This window comes from Eublepharis macularius, chromosome 2 (genome assembly GCF_028583425.1).
Source record: "Eublepharis macularius isolate TG4126 chromosome 2, MPM_Emac_v1.0, whole genome shotgun sequence".
In the NCBI taxonomy this organism is placed as follows: Eukaryota; Metazoa; Chordata; class Lepidosauria; order Squamata; family Eublepharidae; genus Eublepharis; species Eublepharis macularius.
Genome location: NC_072791.1, coordinates 154,301,283 through 154,324,377, shown reverse-complemented (window position 1 = coordinate 154,324,377; position 23,095 = coordinate 154,301,283). Strand labels below are relative to the sequence as shown.

The 23,095-nt window shown below is 45.5% G+C and overlaps 1 protein-coding gene across 1 annotated transcript in view; it reads right to left on the bottom strand.

Annotated features, from left to right (window-relative positions):
* Positions 1-1,388: 1,388 nt before the first annotated feature.
* WNT6 (Wnt family member 6) overlaps positions 1,389-23,095 on the bottom strand; it is a 35,272-nt gene continuing 13,565 nt past the window's right edge. The window contains exons 2-4 of the mRNA XM_054971837.1: positions 6,652-6,872; positions 3,048-3,349; positions 1,389-2,717 (exon numbers count right to left, since the gene is read on the bottom strand). Of these exons, the coding sequence (XP_054827812.1) occupies positions 2,256-2,717; positions 3,048-3,349; positions 6,652-6,872 (985 nt within the window). The 3' untranslated portion in view covers positions 1,389-2,255. The remainder of the gene's footprint in view (positions 2,718-3,047; positions 3,350-6,651; positions 6,873-23,095) is intronic.

The window sequence follows — 23,095 nt, the reverse complement described above, 5'->3', positions numbered from 1 at the left end:
CTGAAGTAATAGAAATGGGGCTAAATCTTGGACTGCTCTGTTAGATTCTGTGATTCAGAAGGCTATTGCTCAGCCTAGGCCCTTAATCTGTGCAGTAAATCAGACCTGAGCGAGCTGTATTTTTAAGATGGAAGTGCAGGGCTGTAAAAAACACCTACCAATGTATACATTGCCTTTGTCTGTGCTGGAAGTAACGCCTCACTCAGCCCTTCCTTGCTACAGATATGTCCAATCCTAGGGGATGCACACCTGGACAATTCAATGATGCAACTTCATCCTGTCCACTCATTTCTCAACCGTATGTAGTGTAATCAGGATCCTGGCGCCCTCTGGTGGGAAAAGGATTAATCAAATCTCCATCAAAGCAAGATGAGAACAACTTGGCCATTTCCAGATGGCTTACCTGAAGCTGCTCCATGCCGCAATGTTGTGGATCGTGCCGGGGATCCCCAGCACGATCCACAACATTGCGGCATGGAGCGGCTTCAGGTAAGCCATCTGGAAACGGCCCTTGATTTTTAATCCAAATGAGAGAGGCTGAGAGAAAATTAGCCTCCAGGATTCTGATATTAGAAAATTGATTAGTGAAAGTCAAGAGAAAAATATCAAGGACAACCCACTGCAAGCTGTTGCCCCTAGGAAAAGACAACTGCCTTGTCTGCCTGCGTTGGAAAACAGGCCAGCATTGCTGCTTGGGCCCTGCTGGGTGCTTTGCTTGTCCACCTGCAGTTTCACAGTCAGTGGGGATAAGTTATCCAGCTTCTACATTAACTCTGAAGCGACATGTCCCAAGTGAGTCGCCTAGCATGCAATCCTGACTACACGCAATCCTGGCAGGACACTAGGACTCAGATTTATTTTCCAACCACCTGTTGCCAATTATGCCCCTTAAATCCCCTTAGTGTTCCTGCAGTTGGCCTTATCTAGAACTACAAACCGTACTGTGTTAATTCCTTCTGCAATACAGTGGCACCTATTAATTCTTTGTAAAGGAAATCCTCTGCAAAGCCCTAGCAGGCAGCATGATTCCTGGAGGAAAGTACCATTACTAAGACCTCTGCCCCATCTTTTTGATTTCAGTACTCCCTGGTGCCATGCACAAGGCATTGGAGTGATCTTAGCTTCAGAAGGACAAGTGTACCCTAATAAATACACACTAAGGCACTTGCCCCTTTCTGCTGTACTAAACCAAGGATGGAATTGAAATAAACTTCAAAGAAAAATACAATGTTGTAGGTGTAAAGAGGAGGGATGTTATGATGCTACAAAATGAGCATAAAGAGAGCGCACTCATGCCACATGTATCCAAACCCTACCGAGGAATTTTCGACACTAATCACCTTACCATTCATCATTCAACTTCAACATCTCTACCTCCACAACAGCTTTCTTTTATTCTGAACAGATTTGCAATAAATATTATTCATTGTGGATCCCATTCTTCCAGTCATTAACATAGATTACAATCATAATTCCATATTTTATGCTCATGTAGTGGGATAAATTAATGCTTGGAAAAATCCACCTTGGAATCATCCATTAACCATCTTGATTATTTGAACAACAGAATGGTTAAACTGAGCAATTAAGTTATTAGTCTATATGAAATGCGGTTGTGAACACTCCCTTTTTTATTACTGGATAAAGAGGGACACTAGTTTAAATAGCTTTATTAATGCAGAAAGAAACTGCAGCCCCAGCCCTAGCTAATGGGAAGCAAAGAAGCCATGGGAGCGAGTAGACTAGAAACCTCTGCTGTTCTCTCGAACACAGTAATGATCCAGGAATAAGTGAGGCATAGCACATCCCTCCAGGGAATCTGTGCATGACTCATGGTAACAGACCCTTATGGGACCAAGCAGCTGGAACTGATAATGGGAGAAAGGTGATATAGGAGACCTTTGCCTTCAAGAACCCACGTCCACACAGGAAGAGATGGACCCATCTGGAACCACAGCGTGGCATGGAAGGCCAAGGACCTGCCACAGAGGAGGTCTCTGTGATCAAGTGTTGTATGTTGCAAACTCTGCTGTACACCAAGGACTTGAACACAATGCATGTTCTGAGAAGACATGGTAGACGTGACCAGTTCCTGAATTTGCTGGCAGGCAGTTCTGTAACCTCAAACAAGACCACGTCCTTGGAACTGTGACAGCTCGCTTATGCACCCAGTCTCTGGATTCCATGCGGTCTGGGTCCATTCTCCATCCTCACACACTCTGTGCCATCCCTACCCAATGTCCCTTTTGCACCATTCAAATGCATAAACTGAGCTCTTTGCGTACAGTGCATTTCCGGCATTGTACCACGCAGCACCAATGAAAGCGGCAAAGGCAATTCTCCTCCAGGAGCAGTGTCTCATCACGGTGGCCACGTCCACAGCACAGCAAGTCACAGCCACTTACGTCCATGGCAGTGCTGTTGCACACTCGCCCACGTGTGCCCAGTGATCCTGTCTTGCGGTTTGCAACACAGAAGTCAGGGGAGTCGGCAGAGTAGATGAGGTCCTGCCGATCTGGTGGCTTGATGTTCCGGCCAACAGGGATGAGCGTTTTACCGTCGTTGCCACCCATCACTTTAAAGGCCCCATTAAAACGTTCAAGCAAGTGGTCCCCCACCTCCCGGAAAGGAGGCATCTTCTTCCAACAGGTGCGTAAGGCACAGGAACCTGAAAGCCCATGGCACTTGCACTCTGTCCGCATGTGATTCCGCACTGCCTGGAAAGGGGAAAAGGAAACAGCACTGGAGAAAACAATTCATTGTGCTACCAATATTGAGTAATAGTGAGATGAGCAAAATCAAAACTAGCTCTCACAACAACTAATTACGTTAAACTACAGCTGAGAGGAGGGACAGAAGGTGGCTCATTCTGAGCCTAAAATGGCTGGTGTTCCCAGATGCCCAGGAATTTTGCAGACTGCGCATGAGTATTTGGCTTTCTAAAAGCTTGACCACTCTAGCATGCAGAAGGTCCTATTCCCTGGCATCCATTCACAATAACAGCAAATGAGATGTCAGGAAGACCAACGAGGCGAGGCTTCCCTTACCAGGCGTCCTGCTTCGTTGTTGTGCAGGTCGATGAGAGTTCGAATGTCGCTTTTGCCGCGCTTGCGCTTGGCGTCCATGAACTGGCGGGACTTCTCATAGCCGAAGTCGACGTCGTCCCCGCAGCCGCCCCACTCCCAGGCGGAGCCCTCCGACCCCGTCATGGCGGCGGGCAGCGCAGGGGCCCGGCTCCGAGTGGCCTCGCAGCCGCACTGCAACAGCTCGCCCATGCTGCAGGCCTGCGTGACCGCGTGGCTCACCCCCGCGGCCGTGATGGCGTAGACGAAGGCCGTCTCCCGGATATCTGTGCAGGGCGACATAAGTGAGCAAGAGCGTCAGGCGGGCCTGGGGGGAACCGCCTGCCTAGGCGTCGCGGGCGAGAAGGGAAGGGAGGCAGACCACGGCATTATAGCTTCGGAAAGCTGAACTGCAGTGCCCTCGGAGGTGCACCTGTTGGATTTCAGCCTGGCTGGCACCTGTCGAAATCACAGAAGCCCTGCCTAATAAAAACACCCCGTTAAAGATGGGGCTCATCGGTAGGGGGGCGGATACATCCTCTTCCGTCGAGCCAGGTAGGCTTAGGAACCTCTCAGCCCAGATATTAACTTCCGACCTGACTTCCAAGTAAGCGCGCGTGGAATCTGGCGTTTAAACCCCAGAAGACAGCACAGGTAGGTGGTTTAATGGAGGGAGCGGCCAGGCCAGACCTGGGCCTGGCTGTCTGCACGCGGCCTTTGATTGAAAAAGCCGGAGAGTGGAAATTAACGCATGCAGAGGAGCCCCCGGCCTGCCTCCCAAGGCCAGCGCCTAGGCGGGCAGCGCCGCGCTGGAATGCCCCTTCCCTCCAGGAACCTGGATTCTTATTTACGGCGGGGCGCCAGTCGCCCCTCCGCCGCGGGACACGAGTTCCAGGCATCCCTCGCCATGCCGGGACCTGCCACAGCCAAAGGGGGATTCTCATAGATGCTTCCTTCAGCACCGGGCGCCGCGCCGTCCGGGGGCTTCAGTCCCTCCCGCCTTAACTTTACCAGTAGTCGCCCTGCTGCGATCCGTGGCTGTGGTATCTATAGGAAGGGGGGGCGGGCAAAGCCCGCGACGCAGGCAGACCCCCTCCCTCTGGCCCTGGAGTCTCACCCAGGTCGCTTTCATCGCTGCCCTGCAGGCTTCTGTTCTGTGTTCTTGTCGCTTTTCTCTCCCTCTCCCTCCCAGTTCTGTCAGTACCCCACGGGTGCTGTCCTGCTCGGGATTTAACTTTCAGCTTGAGACATGTAAATGGCCAAGAACAAAACCTGTGCAGTAGGGTGGCTTTCTGGCTCAAAGCCCTGTTCACTTCAGTAGTCTGAAAAAGAAGAGAAACGTCCGGCACCTGCCTGCCTCTCTACATGGCTTGTGCTAAGAGCTGGCTTAACTTTTGGGCCCTGATCTGAAAGGGCTGGAAATATTGCCAGTAATACTGCCAACAATGATGTGACCTCTGATGGAAATGTCAGCAGATCTTTTTATATTTTTATAGAATTTATACATTAGCTCCTTCCAGGATGGTGTCACTAGATGCCCAGGAAATTTTACTTACACGCTGCTTGGACATTTGGCCTTACAAAAAGCCTGGAAACTCTAGCCATGTCCACAGCTATGCCCACCATGGGCACTCCAGTCAAAGAGAGGAGCTTCCCTTCACCTCTTGAACTCCTTCCTCCACCCACTTAGATCTGAGGTGAGAGTTGGAAACGATACAATCCAGTGTGATGGCAAGGGGGCTCCTCGAGAGGGGGTTATTTATTGCCCAGCACTACTCTGTCAGGTTGCTGGGAAGCCTAGAGGAAGCTAAAGGGACATGTAGAAGCAGAGTCAATGGGGAGAAGGGGGGCAGTAAATCACTCCCAGACACAGATGCATTCTTGGGCTTTATTAAAAGCTTCTGTGTTGTCTGGGAGTATCCATAATTGCTTCATTACAAGGACAGGGAGACATGTCACAGCAGTAAACCTTCAGCCCTGTAGCAATAACCTGTGCCTCCCCAGGGACGCAGCTACCCCTTTGCGCATCTATTGCTGTGCCTTCCAGGAAACAAAGCAGACCCCCCCCCCAGGATGGAGAAAGCTGGTCCTTCAGCTGCCAGAAAGAGTGGTGCTGGCTGAGCTTTTGAGACGAAGAGTCAAGCTAGGATTTTCCTCGTGCCCAGCTTTGAAGTTTTGTCTGATAGTTTCCCTTTCTCCCCCTTGCTGCTAGAGGGTGCCTTTTTAATTGTTCAAAGGGCTTGGCCCCTTCTTTAATGACCTGTTGAAGCTCTCTTTTAAAAGAGATTCCTTCTTGTTTCTTTGGAAGCCGTGTAATGCAACCCAGACTCAGCCATATGATAAGGCTTCTTCACACAGGATGTATATCCTACATGGAAAGCACTTCTATGTAAGCAACAGAAAACCCACACATAGACCATCAAAGGTGACAACATGTATATTCCCTGCATATAGTAATGGTTGCATTCATGGAAGCATTCAATTTGATCCTCCACATGAAGGTTTCATGTGATTTCCCATGCAGGAGTGTGTTCTGAGAAAATGTGTGAAGTGGCCATTAAATGGCATCAGAGGTTAGTGTTCTACAGCTGGAACTCTAGATATGAGCTTGAATCCAACAGGGTATTTGATGTGAATAAAATAAAAAATGCTGCCCCCTCCCCCAATTGCTTTGAGCCCTAATTGGGAAATAAAATGGGCACAATATGGGCTTTGGTCTTTTTTTCTACTGGTGCTTAAAGCAAGGGTGTTTTTTTAATAGCAGATACAGCATAAGAGGGAGTTAACCCATTCCCCATAAATTATTTTAGGGTCAAATTACACATCCAGAGTTTCAGTCATAGAACCCCAACATCACATTTCATTTGAGACTACAAAGCCACATTGGACATTTGTAGCTGAAGTCTTGGTGCTTTTCAGAGAGAGAGAACAAGAAAATGTGCCTGCCTTCCTGAGTGACCTTCAGCATTCAGGCACAGGCAGAAGGGCATTTCTGCAGATTTTACTGCCCATTTATGTAACACAACTAGGCAATATAAGCTTGCATTTACAGAGATAATTCAGATAAAATGGAACTGTCTGGCACTCTGCCTGTTTAAAAAAACCCTGGGGAAATGTATTTACTATTATAATGTATTTTGAGAAGTATATATTTACCATGTTTTTCTTTATGTTTTACTTATGCCAATTTAACCCTGGAATCTAAATGAGTATTCATGAGAGGATTTCCTGCTTCAGTTCAGATTACCAATTCTATAATTTTGGGGGCATTAAATTTTGAAGTTTCCTTACAGCACCAAATAAATTACAGCTATGCTACCAAAGCCCAGTTCCAAACATGTTTCAAACCTTGATTAGCAAGTGCCCCCCCCTCCACTTCTCACCTCCAAGGGACTTGAGGAACAGCCTTACTCCCTTCCACCATACACATATCAGAAGCAAACATGCCCCAGCACTGCAAACCTCCATTTGGCTAAAGAGATTTCCCTCTGTCAGCCACATCCCATGAGACCTCGCAAATGCCTTTTGTCTCTGCTCTTCATGGGAGAATCCCAAAGGATAAACCCCCTTCTCAAGCAACCCTGCTTACCCTGCTGTAAGATCTTGCCAAAATATTTGCTGTGGCTGGTACAATTCCAGCGGCGGAAGCGGAATTGATACTGGCATTCACGCACGCCCAGTCTGGCACCCTTGGCAACTTCCTGTACAATCTCAGGCTCTGTCTGGCACAGTTCAGCCTGCTTCCCAGCCAGTCGCTTGGTCTTGCGGCAGATGCTGTTGGGATCCATAACCAATGGGCTGCCCACTGCCCTGGAGAGGTTGGAGAAAAAAGATAAGGGGACGCTCTAGCAAAGAAGAAATAGTCAGGGAAACCTCAGATATTGGCAGGGCTATCTGCAGGTTTAATGGCGATATTATCAACTGACTCCACATTAGGACTGTCTTCTGAATGTTTTGACATAAAATGATAGTAGGTTTTTTTCCCCTCTTGGGCTCTGCATTGTCATCTCACATAATATGTCACTTGGAAGCTGTTCCAAAAGCCATTCCACATATTACACAGAATCAAATGGTAGATCAAGCTAGAAGTATTTAGGACTGCATTTTGGGCTGCAAGTCATAATTTTAATGCTCATTCATGTATAACAGAATCCCTACATATAAAACAGGCAGTGACAGGGCTACACAAAATCTTTCCCCCTGATTTTGCACATGTACAGAGTTGTTTTTAATTGGGAGGCATTTGAAAATATCATCCCTCCACTTGCAGTTTGAAGTCATGTAGCCTAACACACTTGAGATTCAATAGTTCCACTTGTAGTACCATCATAAGTCCCGTGGCGCAGAGTGATAAACAGCAGTACTGCAGCCCAAGTTCAGCTCACAACCTGAGTTAGATCTTGGCGGAAGCTGGGTTCAGGTAGCCAGCTCAAGGTTGACTCAGCCTTCCATCCTTCCTAGGTCTGTAAAATGAGTACCCAGTTTCCTGGGGGTAAAGTGTAGGTGACTGGGGAAGGCAATGGCAAACCACCCTGTAACAAAAAGTCTGCCAAGAAAATGTCATGATGCGACATCCCCCCATGGGTCAGTAATGACTTGGTGCTTGCACAGTAATGACTTGGTGCCTGCACCTTTACCTTTACCTACAGAATTGTTTTTAATTGGGAGGCATTTGAAAATTCAACCTTGCAGTTTGAAGTCATGTAGCCTACTACATTGAGATTTGATAGTTCCACTTATAGTACCATCATAAGTATTACCATGAAACCACAGTGCATTCTGGGAATATCATCTCCATGTGATTTGGAGGGAGAGAGAAACTAATGCAAAACAGAGGAAGAGGGGAAACTACTTTCTTTGTGGGAGAAGAACTGAATGACCTTGTAAAATGATAAAGGCCAGGAAACAAGCCCTGGGTTGATTCCAGTTTTCCTCCCTGGCTTCCAGATGACTCTCAGTACAGGAGTTTTCACTGGTATCACTAAGAGATGTGTCATCAACTTTTTGAGAGAATAACCCAGACTTGAGTCATGTCACTCTAAAATGGGTGGGTGGGTTGAGTGGGATTTATACAACTATTTCATGCCACATAACATGGAATCTCAGTAGAATCTGAAATCATATGCCATATTCAGATAATCTCAACTTTCTTTTATTAAAAAAAGTATTTTTTTGCCTTCTGGTCATGGAAGAAAACATGCCAACAGTATCTGCTAAATTTCAAAAAACAGAAAGGGGCCCTGGTGAGGTTCCTGGTGCTCAGAGGGAGAGACTTTTGCTTTCTGCAGGCTTTCTTGACCCTCACAAGATCCTTAGTCCCTTGACTTCTGCTACCATCATACTTACTGGCCCTCAGAGATCCGTGCAGCTCTTTTCTTCCGCTGGCCACATTCATATATTAAAAATTCTGCAAACTAACACATTTTAGGCATCTAAGAAGGCTATAAGTCATGAGCAGATGAGACAATATTCAGGAGGTCAAGATCCTTTATAAGAACATGAATTGGCTTTGCCTATTTTCCATTACTGTCCATTCTTTATTTGCTGCAAATGACTTGACGGTGTGCTGTCTGACTGTACATATTACTAAGCAGATTATTCTTTTAAAGTAACCCAGTGCACTGCAACCCCTTAGCACGCAGACCAGAGCCACCCTATCTGGATGCCTAGAGTGTGCACTAGATGGGTCATGGTCTGCAGGGGATTTCCCCACTCTGATATATGCCTCTTCTTGAGTGAGCATACAGGGAATGGCACCTCCTTGCTTAGCAGTGGGAGTTACAGGAAATGAGAGCTGCCTTTCCTAACAAGTTTTGGAGGAAATTTTATCAAGCAGATGAGTCACTAGAGAGGCTGAACTGAGGGTTTCCCAGCAAGGGCTCAGCCACTGAATCTTGCAACTCAGTAGCCCAGGAAAGGGTTCAGAGAGGTAGCAGCTGAAGAGTATGAGCTTAGAGAAATTTGTGTGCTGGGATGCCCTTTGGGGGCATCCTACCTGTCTTGTCTACAAGGACCTCCTGATCTGCATCCTCCTGGTAAATAGCTTGACTGTGGTGCAAAAGCTGAGGAGTTGGATGTGGTACAAGAATACACAACCTCATGGTAACGATTAATGATTAGCTCCCAATACAAATGCAATTTCACAGGTGATGAACTGAATGTAAATAGAAGCATCACAAAGTCACTTCATTATACTCCCCACTTTCGATGGGGTTTGTCTGATCCTTGCAGACTCAGTGAAGAGCCTAGCAGTTATACTGAATCCAGTGCAACTGCTAGAAAACCAAGTTAAGGCAGCTGCAAAAAAATGCAAAAAAAAAAAAATACAAACTCTCTGTAGCCTTTAAAATGGCCCCCTACCTCAACAGGGCCGATCTGGACATGTGGATCCTAGCTGTGGTAACATCAAGCCTGAATATTACCCCCATTCTGCAGTCACTCCATTGGCTACCTTTCAGTTACAGGACTCAGTTCAAGGTATTGGCTATCACTACAAAGCTCTTCATGCCCTTGGTCCATCATATCTACTGGAGTGCCTCTCTCACTATGTTCCACCATGGCAGCTTTGCTCATCTGAACACGGCCTTCTCCAGGTGTCGCCTTGCTGCCCATACACATACATTCTCTGTGGAGGGCCCCACTTTATGGAAAAGCCTACCTGAAGAGGTTAAGAAAGATCCCACTCACCTGGCTTTGAAATGTCTTTGAAATTGACTGTACTGACTCACGCTGCGTAATCCGCTTTGAGTATCAGTGAGAAAGGCAGACTATAAATCATGTAAATAAATAAATGTACATGCACCAATTGACTATTGTGGTACATTTTTCTCCTTGTTTATTACTTGTTTATTTTCTAATTGTAAATCCTTAAAGGCTGGGTGTGGTGTCATGGCAATCAGAGACAGTATCATCTCATATTGTTAATATAATGCTGTTGTGTTAGGTGCTGTTTTCTTGCAACCACATGCATGCGGAGGCCTGAGTGCCAGTGAGTGAATCACAAAAACACAAAATGATCTCATAGAATAAGTAAGGTAAAGAAATGGAGGGAGAAGTGACCGCTGTTATCACCAGCCTGCCTAAGGAGTAGAATGGACATGTTGTACTGAGGTGGGGAACTGGAATTCAGGGTGGACCCAGGCAGGCCTGGCCTACTTAATAACAACAACATTCGATTTATATACCACCCTTCAGGATGACCTAACACCCACTCAGAGCCGTTTATGAAGTATGTCATTATTATCCCCCCAACAAAACACCCTGTGAGGTGGGTGGAGCTGAGAGAGCTCCAGCGAGCTGTGACTGAAGGTCACCCAGCTGGCTTCAAGTGGCGGAGTGAGGAAAGGGTGGCTCCAGCCTATCTAGTTATTATTATCTTCAGATGTCATTTAACCTTGTACTTGTGTCAGGTTTGGGGTGGGGGTGCCTTTGAGTTAGTTTAACAAAAATTAATAGAAATATTTTGAATATTTGTTTATTTTTATTTAATTTTATTCAAAGGGTTATTTGTATGTACAGACAATGAAATATACTTGTATTATTAACTCTGCACACACTTTCTAGTTCTTGTTTTGTGTTTGTAGCACCTAACAGGTTATAGTAGACTGACAGTGATGACCTCCTATCATCTGTGGGGGCCTACTCCCCAGGTTGTATTCTACCCTGAACACGTCTAAACTGTGCTACAGGTTCCAGTCCTCCTTGAATGCCCTGCCAAACTATGCCATCCTGGGTACTGGCATCAGCCTCTCCTATATCTCCTCTCTGTCCAGGGCTGGTGTCAGCATACCCTGAGGTAGTGTAGCTGCCAGGACCTAGGACTTCTAGGAGGGCCCGTTGCTGCCAACACTTAACAGCACTCTGTCATCCATTCTTCCAGCTGTCTCAGTACCACCAGGTAAAGGGTTGTGGATGGTGCAGGCAGTTGTGAGCATGGGCAGTGAGAGGTCTTGTGAGCAGCCAGGGGAAGAACACACAGGCAGTTGGGAAACATTAAAATAGGTGGGAGGGAATGAGTGTGTGAGCAGGGCCTGGTGATGGGCAGAGGAGGGGATCTCTGCTTGGGATCTCTGCTTGGGGATTCCCAAAACCTGCACCCGCCTCTTATCCACATAAGCTGTGTTTTCTCACTTCTTTATATCAGATGAACAATATCTGGCCTGCAGACTCTAGAATACACTGCTGTTTTCTGAGTTATACTTCTCTCTTTATTGGGGTGGCAGGGGCTGAAAAAACAGAACTCCTTATTCTAAATATCTCATTTTGGGTTCTACATTTGGTAGTCCCATTTTCATTCAGTCTCACCAATTTGATTCACAGTGAGTGAAAGGATAATTTGCATTACCTAGTTGTTGACAATGTTCGCACATTAAGCAATAATTGTCCAAAGTAACCCCTTTACACCTACAGTTGGGGTTTGAAAGTTGTTTATTTGTCAAGCTCCAATAATGAATAACTTGTTGCACCAATCTCTCCTTCAGCAAGTCAAATGGAGTGATCCCAAAGGTGCAGCAAGACATGAAAAGAAGAACGGCATGATAGAAGAGGTGCTAATCCAAGAACTGAGTATGATGATGGAGCCCTTGCCAACACATGATAAATGCTTGGAGGTTCACCATTTGGGCTTTCAAAAGCTGAATTGAAGAATTCTTCATCAGAAAGAAGCCCATAGGCATAGATTAAGATGAACAAGGTGGATCTCCGTCTTTGTAGGTATGGAGGTGAGTGACAGGTGCCCAAAGGGTACAGCCTTGAGTTTACTGCATCCATGGAAACAAAAATGAAGACAGATGCCTCCAGGGCATCACAAGGATTAGAAAGCCAATTGCAAATTCCTCTCATTTTTCTGTTGCAATGAATCACCCAGTGGAGCCCAGCCCACTGAAGGCACAGAAAGGGATGCCTTAAGAGGGAACATGACAGGGCAACAGAGCCAGGAACAAGCTGGCACTAGAACAGGGGCCCAGTTGACCCAATAGGTAAATATTCTGGATAGTTTGTTTTGCATGAGAAGAGCCATAGGTAGTATGGTGCAGCGATGGTGATTTGTATAATTCAAAAAGTTTGAGATCTATGCCAAAGATACTCAAATTTTATCACAAAGGTATCGGATGCAAATTATGTGTGACATGCTCGTTGCAAAATATGTATATTTACAGAATCTGGAATAGTAATGTCATGTGGCAATGAAGGGTAGTAGTCATGGACAATAAAAGACAGAAGGACAAAAGCTAAATAAGCACCATGGAGAGGGACATCCACCTGTTTAGGGCACTGAGGAGCACCGGATGCCCTGTCCAGCCTCTCTCCAACTATTAAGGCAACATTGAACAAACTTCCCCAAGCATTCTCATACCTTTTGGTACAGTCATGAGGACTAGAAACATACTTTTTAGAGGGAAATGTGGTGATTGTGTTCTTATCGAATATGACTTTGTCCATGGGTTTGTATTCAATGGAAAAGAGTTTGATGACTGAAATGGCAGTTTTGTCAAGAGATGGCCAGTCTGCGTTGTGATGTTCACTTTGCAGGTAGTCAGTGGTATGTGTTGCAAAGGAAGGAGGCAGTGCTTTCAAACAAGAGTGATGGAGTAAACCAGGAAAGATTTATCACTAGAGAGTTTTGGACAGTTGTGCAGAACAGCATCTTGCAAGGGGGAGTGCTCTCTCTATAGCTGCAGATAGAAAGTGCTTTCCTTTTCAGTATGCCTCAGTGACCATCACACAGCCTTGGCTACAGGAAGACTTCCCAAACAACAAAAGCTATAGTCAAATTGGTTTGCAAGTGGCATCTTCTTTCCTGGAAATTCTGCCTCTTTGTCAAAAAGAAAATGAAAGGCTAAGATAAAGCAGAGGCACTCTCTACATACTCACTTGTACCTTTCTCCTCTTATTTCATATGTCTTAGGGCTGAATCCTAGCATGAAAACTGGGTCTAGGCCTAAGTTCTAGTGTTCAAATTAAGCCTTAAAAATGAGACTTCCATTGGGCCCAGAGTCAGCAGCAGCCCATTATGATCTGGGGAGGGAAAGTAAAGCTTACCGTGAGACACACAGTGGAATGGGCAAACAGGGTGCAGTTGCCTGGCAGGACAAAGGGCATTCTATTGGGCCTTGGGAACATGTAGGAGTGGGCAAGGGTAAATGGGGAAGCATTGGCAGCCTTAGAAGCAAGTGTGTCGTGAAGGTAACACCTAGAATTATCAATGGGGTGTGTGAGAGAGCTCACTTTGTGTGGTCATTATTTAGGAATCAAAAATACAAGTCAGATCAAAGGGAAGGGTGCGTGTGCTAGAAGAGACAGAGAATGTTGGGGACAATCGGAGGGACTCGCAGGAGAAGGGGCAGTTGAATATTTTCTGTGATTTCAGCATTCCACATACACACGTGCCTTGTAAGGTGGCATGCTAGGGTTTAAGTCTGCCACTGTTGTTGCTGAAGGTTTCTGTCTGCTTCGGAAGCCTTTCCTCCCAACCCCTAATGTATTGGGGGGGAGTGTTATGGGTGAGGCAAAGTCGTTCTGCACAGCCTCTAGAGCAGCTTTGCTGTTTCAAGGCTGATCTGTTCCAGGGAGCCGGGGCCTGCATTGCGCGCCCCGGCGATCTTCAGTTCGCTTTAAGCCCCGAAACAGGACTTGAGTGTGTGTGGGAGGCGCGGGGGGAGGGGGCGGTTGATTGCAAGCCTCACCGGAGCTTTGGCCTGAGCAAGGGTATCATTAAGCAGGGACAATTTGTCCTCCTTCAAACATAACGATCAAGCCCCGAGGCGGAGGATCAAACGCTGAACTGCGGTTCACCCCGGCGAGATCCCACGTGGAAGCGTCCAGCCAGCAGCCCTCCTCGCCTCTCTCCCACCCACCCACTGCGGCCCAAGGTGCGCCAGGCTCTCCTCTACTTCCCAGGGCTGCAGGGAAGAGGGGGAGGAACCATCACCCCCCCACACACACACACACATCTCCGCTTTTTTGCTGGGGGGGGGGTCATACAACAGGAAAGTGTCGGTCTCGGCGCGGGAAGGCTACGGGGGTAGAAAAATGCTGCCGAACTGCTCCTGCTCGTGCTTCGGCGAGGGGAAGGAACAGCGAGGGCGAGCTCCAGAAGGCCCTGCCCGAGCTTGTCCCCAGCGCGAGCCGAGCCCGGGTCTGCAATTACCGCGCCCTCGGCCCGCCTGCCTGGAGATCGTGCCCCTGGAGCGGGGCGGGGCCTTTCTGGGGGCGCGGGGCCATCGAGCCGGGAGGCCTTCGCAGCGGTCGGCGGCCACGCCCCCTTCCCGTATTACCGATTGGGCAGCTGTGGTAGCTAACGGGACGCCCGCCGAAAAGCTGGACCGGCTTAGACCTTGAAAGTCGTCAGGCTCTTGCGTCTGCACCGAGGCACTCCTAGGATGTGATATAAGCCGGAATTCGTCTAAGCCAGAGCTCACTGGCGCGGCGCTCCGGAACCTCTTTTTAATGAGAAGGCTCACCTGGAGAGGAAGAGTGTTCTTGAGCGTGTGCAGAGTGCCTTTCCGTAACTGCATTCAGTTACATGCATCTGAGATCAGAGGGTTAAGCTTTTCAAAAAAGATGCGGACGTGAGCCCCGCTGTTCTCATGTTGGAAGTCATGTACTTGATGAGGGTTGCTGACCCCCAGGTGGGGACTAGAGTTCTCCCAGAATTACAACTGATCTCCAGACTTCAGAGATCAGTTTCCCTGGAGAAAATTGCTATGTTGGAGGGTGGACTCTCTGGCCTCACATCTCTGCTGAGCTCTTTCCCTTCCTCAAGCGCCACCTGTCCCAGGCTCCACCCTCAAATCTCCAGGAATTTCTGAAGCCAGAGTTGGCAACCCTATGCCTGATATTTCATTTGAGTGAATTATGTTAATTAGGGTAATAAAGAGCCATTTTCAACTTGAATGTGCATTCACAGGCTAAAAGGCATGTACTTGTTGAATTGTATGAAAATGAGCTGTAGTCGATGTTTACATTCCAGTTACGGGGTGGGGGTGAGGCAGGGGTGATTTAAACATCACTTTTGAAAGTGCCCTAATGCTTTCAGGAGATTATGCGGCCTCCATGTTACTTTTGTTTATTTACATGCTTGGTTAGGATTGATTTTTTAAAACAGCGTGTTCAAAGCTTCCTGTTCCCCAGTAAAGGTCTGCTTTGCTTAGCAGCTGTTCCTTTCTGCTGCTACCCTCCTTGGAGAGTCAGCTTTGAGGCTTTTCCTAAACCATACGTGTGGGAGCCTTCCGAGAGCAATCCTAAACAAGTCTACTCAGAAGCTCGCTCACATCTGTTCAGTTCCCAGGAAACTGATCTTAGGAGTGGGCTGTTAGGAGGGAGGTGTTGCACTAAGGTGGCAAACCTATGCACGCTTCTGGGAAACAAAGCCCTTCAGTGGGACATATTATAAAGCAAGCCTATCAGTGACTCCTGTCTTGCCCCATCCTTCTGTAGAACCCCCAAACTGCATTTTTAAAGACCCTGAAATGTGCACAACCCATAGCATCAGAGAACTGTGTGCCTGAAATAGACATGACTGGTTGAAGTGTATATCTCTGGGATGACGTTTCTGTTTGCTCCCAGAATCTCCCATCCTGTGTGAAGAACTCCCTGCTATAAACCTGAAGTATGAGGCCCTTTAAGTATAACATTGAACCAAGTCGAATAGAGATATTTTCTGCATGCAGTAGAGAGCTTGCAGCCTGCTTTCCTGTTGTGCCTCATTTCACCAAACATTCCTCTCAAGGGCTGAGGAATGGGTAGTCTCAGCCTTTGCTTGCCAGCAGGTTTGTATGTAAAAATGTGAATATAGAGAGACTGGAAGAAAAGGGGGAGGGAGTACTCTCTTACAGAATTGTTTTTTAAAGTTATGCAGCTCTTTTCTTTACAATGCTCTGTTATTAGTACAAACATTGTGCCCAGAGATCTCAGCTTGGCACTAGGAAGAAATAATAGTCCCACCCCAGAAAGATGGGGCTTTTGGGCACTGCAAATAACCCCAGATGGGGGAGGGCTCCATGTTTGCCTATTCTGGCCATGACTGAGAGGGTGATATATTTTCATTGGATGGGATTATGTAATTAAGAACTGGGAATGCAATCAAAAAGGCAGGGCTAAAGTTACATGTTGCAAACTTGACTTTGGTATTCACTCCCTTGAGTGCTACCTTAATAAAGCATGCGCATATGTGTGTGTGTACTGCATACAATTAAGGGGGGGGGAATTCAAATGTAATGTGAGTTGGGCAGAGTGAAAACAAACAGAACTTTTTAGATTCCATATAGATCACTGAAATATGTACAACCTTCTAGGGTCTTGAAAAGCTAAAACAATTGCCTTTGGATTTGGAAAAGAAGCAAGTGGAGGATATTGTGGAGAGCATGGCTGGATTAGGAGGAAAGAAATAAGCAATAGTTGCTTTAGCTTTGCACATAGTTCTGCAACTGGAGGGGCTCCTGGAGAGCAGCAGATTTGAACTAACAAAGGAAAGCTCATACCTCACTCACACACATTTATTTCATGTAGGACATAGTCTGAATTGTGAAACTCATTGCCTGTAGACATGGTGCTGCTGATCAACAGAATAACAAATACAAGACGAGACAAATTACTGAAAGATAGAAATGTCAATTGCTATTAGCTAAGGGGCTCTGCTTATATTATTATTTACACTCACATGCAGCTGCAAGTAATTCCAGTGATTAAAATTCTATCATTGCAAGAGCTTATACCCATGTCTTTTGGCAAGTCAGACATAAGGTATGCTAGTTAACTGCCAGGATTCTCAGCATAATCTTGGCAGCAATCCTATATACACTTTCTTGGGAGTAAACCCCACTAAACTCAGTGGGACTTACTTCCAAGTAAATATATGTGAGATCCAGCTGCTCAGCAAGTTTTATGTAGCTACTTCGGAGTAAGGGGTTGCTTTCAATTAAACATGCATAGGATCAGTTTACATGTCCTTTGGACATCAAGGCAGTAGCTCTCAGATGCATGCTTTTGATACGGTCACATCTTTTTAGAATAATATTTATTTTGCTATGGAAGATACTTGTGAAGTGTCATCATATCTGATGGTGCACACACATTGTTTCCCCTCATAGAAAAGGAGATCAATAGAGGAAGTCTTCCCATGTAAAATGGCCTCAAACCAGCCTTGAGATGGTCCAAGTATACTACGTTTGGATCCAAAGAAATATAAGCAGCAGGAAAAGAGTAGCTAGTGCTGCACAAGAATAACAACTGATGTAGTTCTTTGTACAAGAGATTGTACAAATTCACAATCTCTTGCACAAGCCAAAGTATACATATTTGGATTTCACAATTTTCTTTGCACAAGATGTGCAGCAGTTGTTGTAGAAACAGAAGGACATCTTTGGATCTAAGTCATGACATTTCTGTAAATCAGACTGCAGAAAGCTAGGGGTATTCTTTTACTTCCATACTTTATAGCATTCATGGCTGCAGACACCTGAGGGCATGGTTGGTTTTAGACTTTGTTGGCTCATGAAGAAGCATTAAAATGGTGTGCGCAAAGAGATTCCTGAGCTTCTTGACAGTTGTGTGACAGGCAAGAATTCAGTTTCCCTCATCACTGCACCTTATGCTTTAAAAAGTTGTGTTCATTTAATTTTTGCTTTGCATGCAATAATTAATGGCTCAGACATGATTTGTGTCAAGGAAAATGATGGCATCTCATCTGGCCAACCTTTTGAACTGAATCTCAGAGCATGCTCTCTTGCTCCCTGTGCCTGTCCTTCTGAAATCAGAGAGCACAGTAACTTGCATAGGATTACGCTGTAAAGCTGGTAGCAGCAACTCAGATGAAAATGCAAGTAGTTCAAGAATCAAAAAGGATTGATTGAAGATACAAATTAATCTCCTAAAATAGCACTTGGGGTAGATGAAAAGGAGAATTTCATAATACTGAATCTCAATCTTGGGGTTTGTTTGCCTTGAAGTTTGCACTTGGGTTTAGAGCTGTCCACAAATTGCCTGTCTGCTCTGGGTTTCCTGGATACAACCCACCTTGCTTCTTCCCCAGACCTGATTTACCCTGCCAAAGCTTACTTTCTTGACTCTAGTCCAACTGCTACTGAAGCCTGAGGTGGCCCCACATCTAGCAATAGTGCTAGTCAGACAGGACTTAAAGAAGCACAAAGTATTAGAAAAGGAGACTTCCTTAATTTAACTCAAGTCCAACTGATCTTTTTTTCTTAGTCTCAATGAACTTTGAATGACTTTAAATAAGTAACATAGTTCTCAGTCATTAATATGTAACTTGGGGGTTAATACTTCGCCATTCTCAATAATTTATGGTACAGCTGTTACTAAAGGTACCTAAAATAGCCAAAATTTGTTCAAGGTTGTTAGTTTTTAAAAAATACTTTAATTTGTATAAGTCATTTGATTCATTCTGTGAATCTTATGCACACATACATAGGAAATGGGAAATCAAGTTTGCATAATATGTTAAATTCCAACTTCATTTTGAATAGTTATTGAAACTACAGAAATACAGGTGGAGGTATGTGGTCTCTCAACAGGTTGCAGCAAGAAAGAAATTTAGGTTTTAGTGCCTGATGCTATGAGCACACACTGATTTTTAAACCACATTATTTTTCTGTGTAAATATTGCTTTTCAAAAGCAATCTTAGACAAAGATTTCCAGGCAGCAGCTTGCTTAATACCTTGAAGATCTTGCTTGAGTGAATGCTGAATCCACCATACTTGATAAGAATAATTACTGGTTGCCATAGAATTTCTAAATCTAAAATTACAGTCAAGGTTAGTAAAATGTAGTCATATACATTATATGATCCCAAGAGAATATGTACCCATATTAGTATTTTGCAAGAATCCCCCCAACTCCATTTTATCTTCACAACAATTTTGTGAAGTTAGTCAAGGTGATCGTGACTGGCCCAAGGTCACCCAATGAGTTTCATATCTTAGTGAGGATTTAAAGACAGGTTTTCCCAATCCCAGTCCAACACTTCATCTATGCACTACACTGCACTGGCAAATCAGATTTTGGTATTACCTGAAAAAGCATGGAATGGGCCTTAGACTCACAAAATGCTCCAAGAACCCCTCCTTTCTCATGCAACAAATTGGAATTGCATCAATTCAGGGGGGTCACTTACAATTGCTGAATACTGGACCTGGAAATCAACCTGCCCCAGTGTCTCTCTTACCATCTGGGTCATTGGACTGTGAGAAGGGAATGTACCTCACATTTAAATCTAAAATCAGAAATATTCCAACCACTGGGGCAAGAGGGACTAGAAGAATTTCCAATACAATTTGAAATGGAAACTATCACATCTTCATAGCTGAATTTAGTCCAGAGCTTATTTCTGTTTTTTTAAATATCATGCAAGTTCTGTCTATATAAGTTTCCAGAGATTTTAAAATCAGAAATGACTAGGGTCATCACTGCTTCTTTCTGAGAGGGCTCTTGTGTGTTTAACGTGTCAGACAGAGTCTCAAAACAGCACCTTTTCCTGGTGTGGAGCTGCCATGTTCAGAAAAGTTGTACTTGCAGAAACTGTTGTTAAGTGGGAAGCAGAGGCACCAAGACAAGAGTGCTGGCATGTAAGACACATCACTCGAGAACATCCAGTGGGGTAGCTGTGTTAAGTTGTTGCTGCAAAAACAAACAGAAACTTTGTGGCACTTTAAAGACCAACTTGGATTGCCAACGAGCCTGCAGGAAAATGTCCTGTCCCTTTAACAGAGACTTGACATATGGAAATAGGCAGTTGAAACATCCCATGGCATGGAGGTAAATAACTACATCTGGTAAATAGGTAAAGGTAGTCCCTGCGCAAGCACCAAGTCATTACTGACCCATGGGGGGGACGTCACATCACGACGTTTTCTTGGCAGACTTTTTATGGGGTGGTTTTCCATTGCCTTCCCCAGTCATCTACACTTTACTTCCAGGAAACTGGGTATTCATTTTACCAACCTCGGAAGGATGGAAGGCTGAGTCAATCTTGAGCTGGCTATTTGAACCGGGCTTCCGCCAGGATCGAACTCAGGTGAGCAGAGCTTGGGCTGCAGTACTGCAGCTTACCACTCTGCACCACGGGGCTCTTCCATCTGGTAAATAACAGCTCATTGTGTCTCTATTAAAGGGACGAGACATTTGTCTCTGGGCAGCTGGCAACCCTAAGACTGATTTGTTGTTGAAAGGATGAGTGAGATATGACAGTGGGTTCCCTCCAGTAGTTACTACAACCCTGCAATGCCTGGTTAAGTACAGAAGCCACTGCACTGTATAGCATGAATTTGACCCTGGCACCTCAACCTTGCTCTCACCTTCTTTCCCTAGCGAATCTCTTCCAGTTTGTACCCTCTTAAGCATTGTGCTTTGGCATCTGCGTCTGCCTAGCTCCCAGAAGCACACTGTCCAACTTCCTTAATCAAAAACCCATTGTCAGTATTCAGAATTCTCCCCAAATAGACAATGAAATATAGCCAATTCTTTATAAACTGACCAGACATGGAAGTAGAATATAGGATTACTTGGTCTATTGGACGTTCCAATGGGACGTTCCAATGATGTGCCCTGAGAACTATCCGTAGGGCCACTAATGGGCAGTGCAAGTAAACCTAATGTGGCAGTCCCAAAGCTCAAAAAGGCTGTCACTGAGCTTGAGACTGCGCTCCTCAGCCCCAGAGGAGCCCTTCATGCAAAAAATATACTGGGCCCAGAAGATCTTGGTACATATGGTACCACTTCATTGAGCTGAGCTGAAAGTCTTTCTATCAACTAAAGAGTGCTCTTCAGCTTCAGTGGCTTTTCCTCCTATTGGAAGAGCCATTTAAGTTGGAAGACTCAAATGTTCTCCAGTCTAGGAAAGGATACATGGCTAATGCGCTGGAGGAAAAACTGGGGATTTATAGGCATCTAGAGCCCTGTGGAGCAGAGTGGTAAGCTGCAGTATTGCAGCTCAAGCTCTGCTCATGGACCTGAGTTCGATCCTGGCGGAAGCCGGGTTCAAATAGCCAGCTCAAGGGTGACTCAGCCTTCCATCCTTCCGAGGTCGGTAAAATGAGTACCCAGTTTCCTGGGGGTAAAATGTAGATGACTGGGGAAGGCAATGGCAAACCACCCCATAACAAAAAGTCTGCCAAGAAAACTGTCGTGATACGACATCCCCCCATGGGTCAGTAATGCCTCGGTGCTTGCACAGAGGACTACCTTTACCTTTAGGCATTTATACTGTATCTACAGGAGTCTCTTCAGGGCAGCCTTGAATGCTTCTAAAGACAAAGCATGTTTGGCCTTGAGCATGCACCTGACAAGAAATCCTGTTCCGGCATAAGAATTTTACAAACTGTCTTGAACTCCCCCCCCCCAACACATGTGAATGTTTACTATGAACACAGAGGTGTGCAAAGTTCCCTTGAAGACAATAGGTTTGCTAGCCATTAGTGTTTGTAACAAACACAAGTTATTTTAGGGTCTGTGTATAAACAGCAGAGCGTTTGTGATGGGAAAGATGGATGAACAAATAAAGGCAAACAGGAAGTGTGTTATTCAAGATCCCCCTGAGAGTCATTGGCAGACTGGGAACCAGACCCAGATCTTTCACCAGCATCCTGATCTTAGCCACAGGTTTCCCTTCTCCCACAGTTTTGTGCTGGAAAGATGGCAAATAAATAAATTCACTGGCCGCAAAAGCATTGAGGATTCTCTTAGAAGTGGATGGACTGCAGCTCATCTGCTATGTTTTTAGGTGGCACAGGCTAAGTGACAACGGAATGGAGGTCTGAAGGGATGGTTATAATCATACAACCAGACTCTAATACCCTGAGGGCAGAGAACCTCGACTCCAATGCTTTGGGTTAAAGAGTTTCCTGGACGTCACTTATGTGTTTGACTCATTCCTGCCTTCCCAGCTGAGTAATTAAGCAGCCCAAATGTTGCACTGATAAAACCTCAATCCCACGGCCCAACATCCATAATTCTCTGGGCAAAGAGATACATCCAAAATGGGTTTGGTGTTCTTAAAATCTGGGGACAAGTGCCAGGACATTAGATGATGCTCTTTCTTATATCCTGCAGGTCTTTGGTTCTTGGGAGAACTTCAGGGCATTTTTGCAAGCAACTTTAACTAAATAGCAATCTAATCTTGTTCTACTTTTGATTCTGCAGCAAGTACAGCCAGGCCTATTTATAACTCTGTCTAATGGCAACACTTTTGAGTAGCAACAAAATCTAATGGCAAGGGGCAACATGCAGCTATACAAGTTTACTCAGAAGTAAGCTCTATTATACTCTGGTTTCTCTTCAGATCATATAAATCTTTCGCTCTATTATTTGCAAGTAAGTATATATAATGACCACCTTCAAGGTTCAGGGCTTTCAAAGTAAGGGGCTAGTTAGTCTGGCTTCCTCTGTATGGAAGCAGAAGTAGTTTTTAGGAGACATGACCTTCTCTTCCTCAGTCTTCCTCCTTGTCCAGTGTTAGTCTCAATCAAAGCACTGTAAAAGGCCATACTACCTTCTCCCATCTCTTCCCACTCAACTTGTCTGAGTCATAGGTGTGGCCTCTCAGCTTCTGTTTGTTTATGAACCACAGTTCAATGAGGCAGGTTCCTATTTGTGTAGGCCACTTGTGTGTAGGGTTACCAACAGGCTGGAAGAAAAATGTCCAGTTCCTATAATAACAGATGCTTAATGTGTGGAATGTGAAGCTTTTCACGGCCTGAAGGTTAATAACATCACCTGGTATGCAACACCCCATCAAACCTCTATTAAAGGGACAGGACATTTTTCTCCAGGCAGTTGGCAACTCCAGGAGTAGGAGGTGCTTCAGAACACCCCAAGTGGCAACTCCAGGAGTAGGAGGTGCTTCAGAACACCCCAAGTGGCATCATCCTTGGGCCCCATTACAGCAGGACCCTTGGCTTGGAACCTCCAAATATTGTCAGATGGCTCCTCCAGCCACCATTTTGTGGTGGCACCTATTACCTTTCCTCAAAATTCCAAAAGTGCCCACAGGTTTACCAGGTGTGTGGACCCCTGCTGC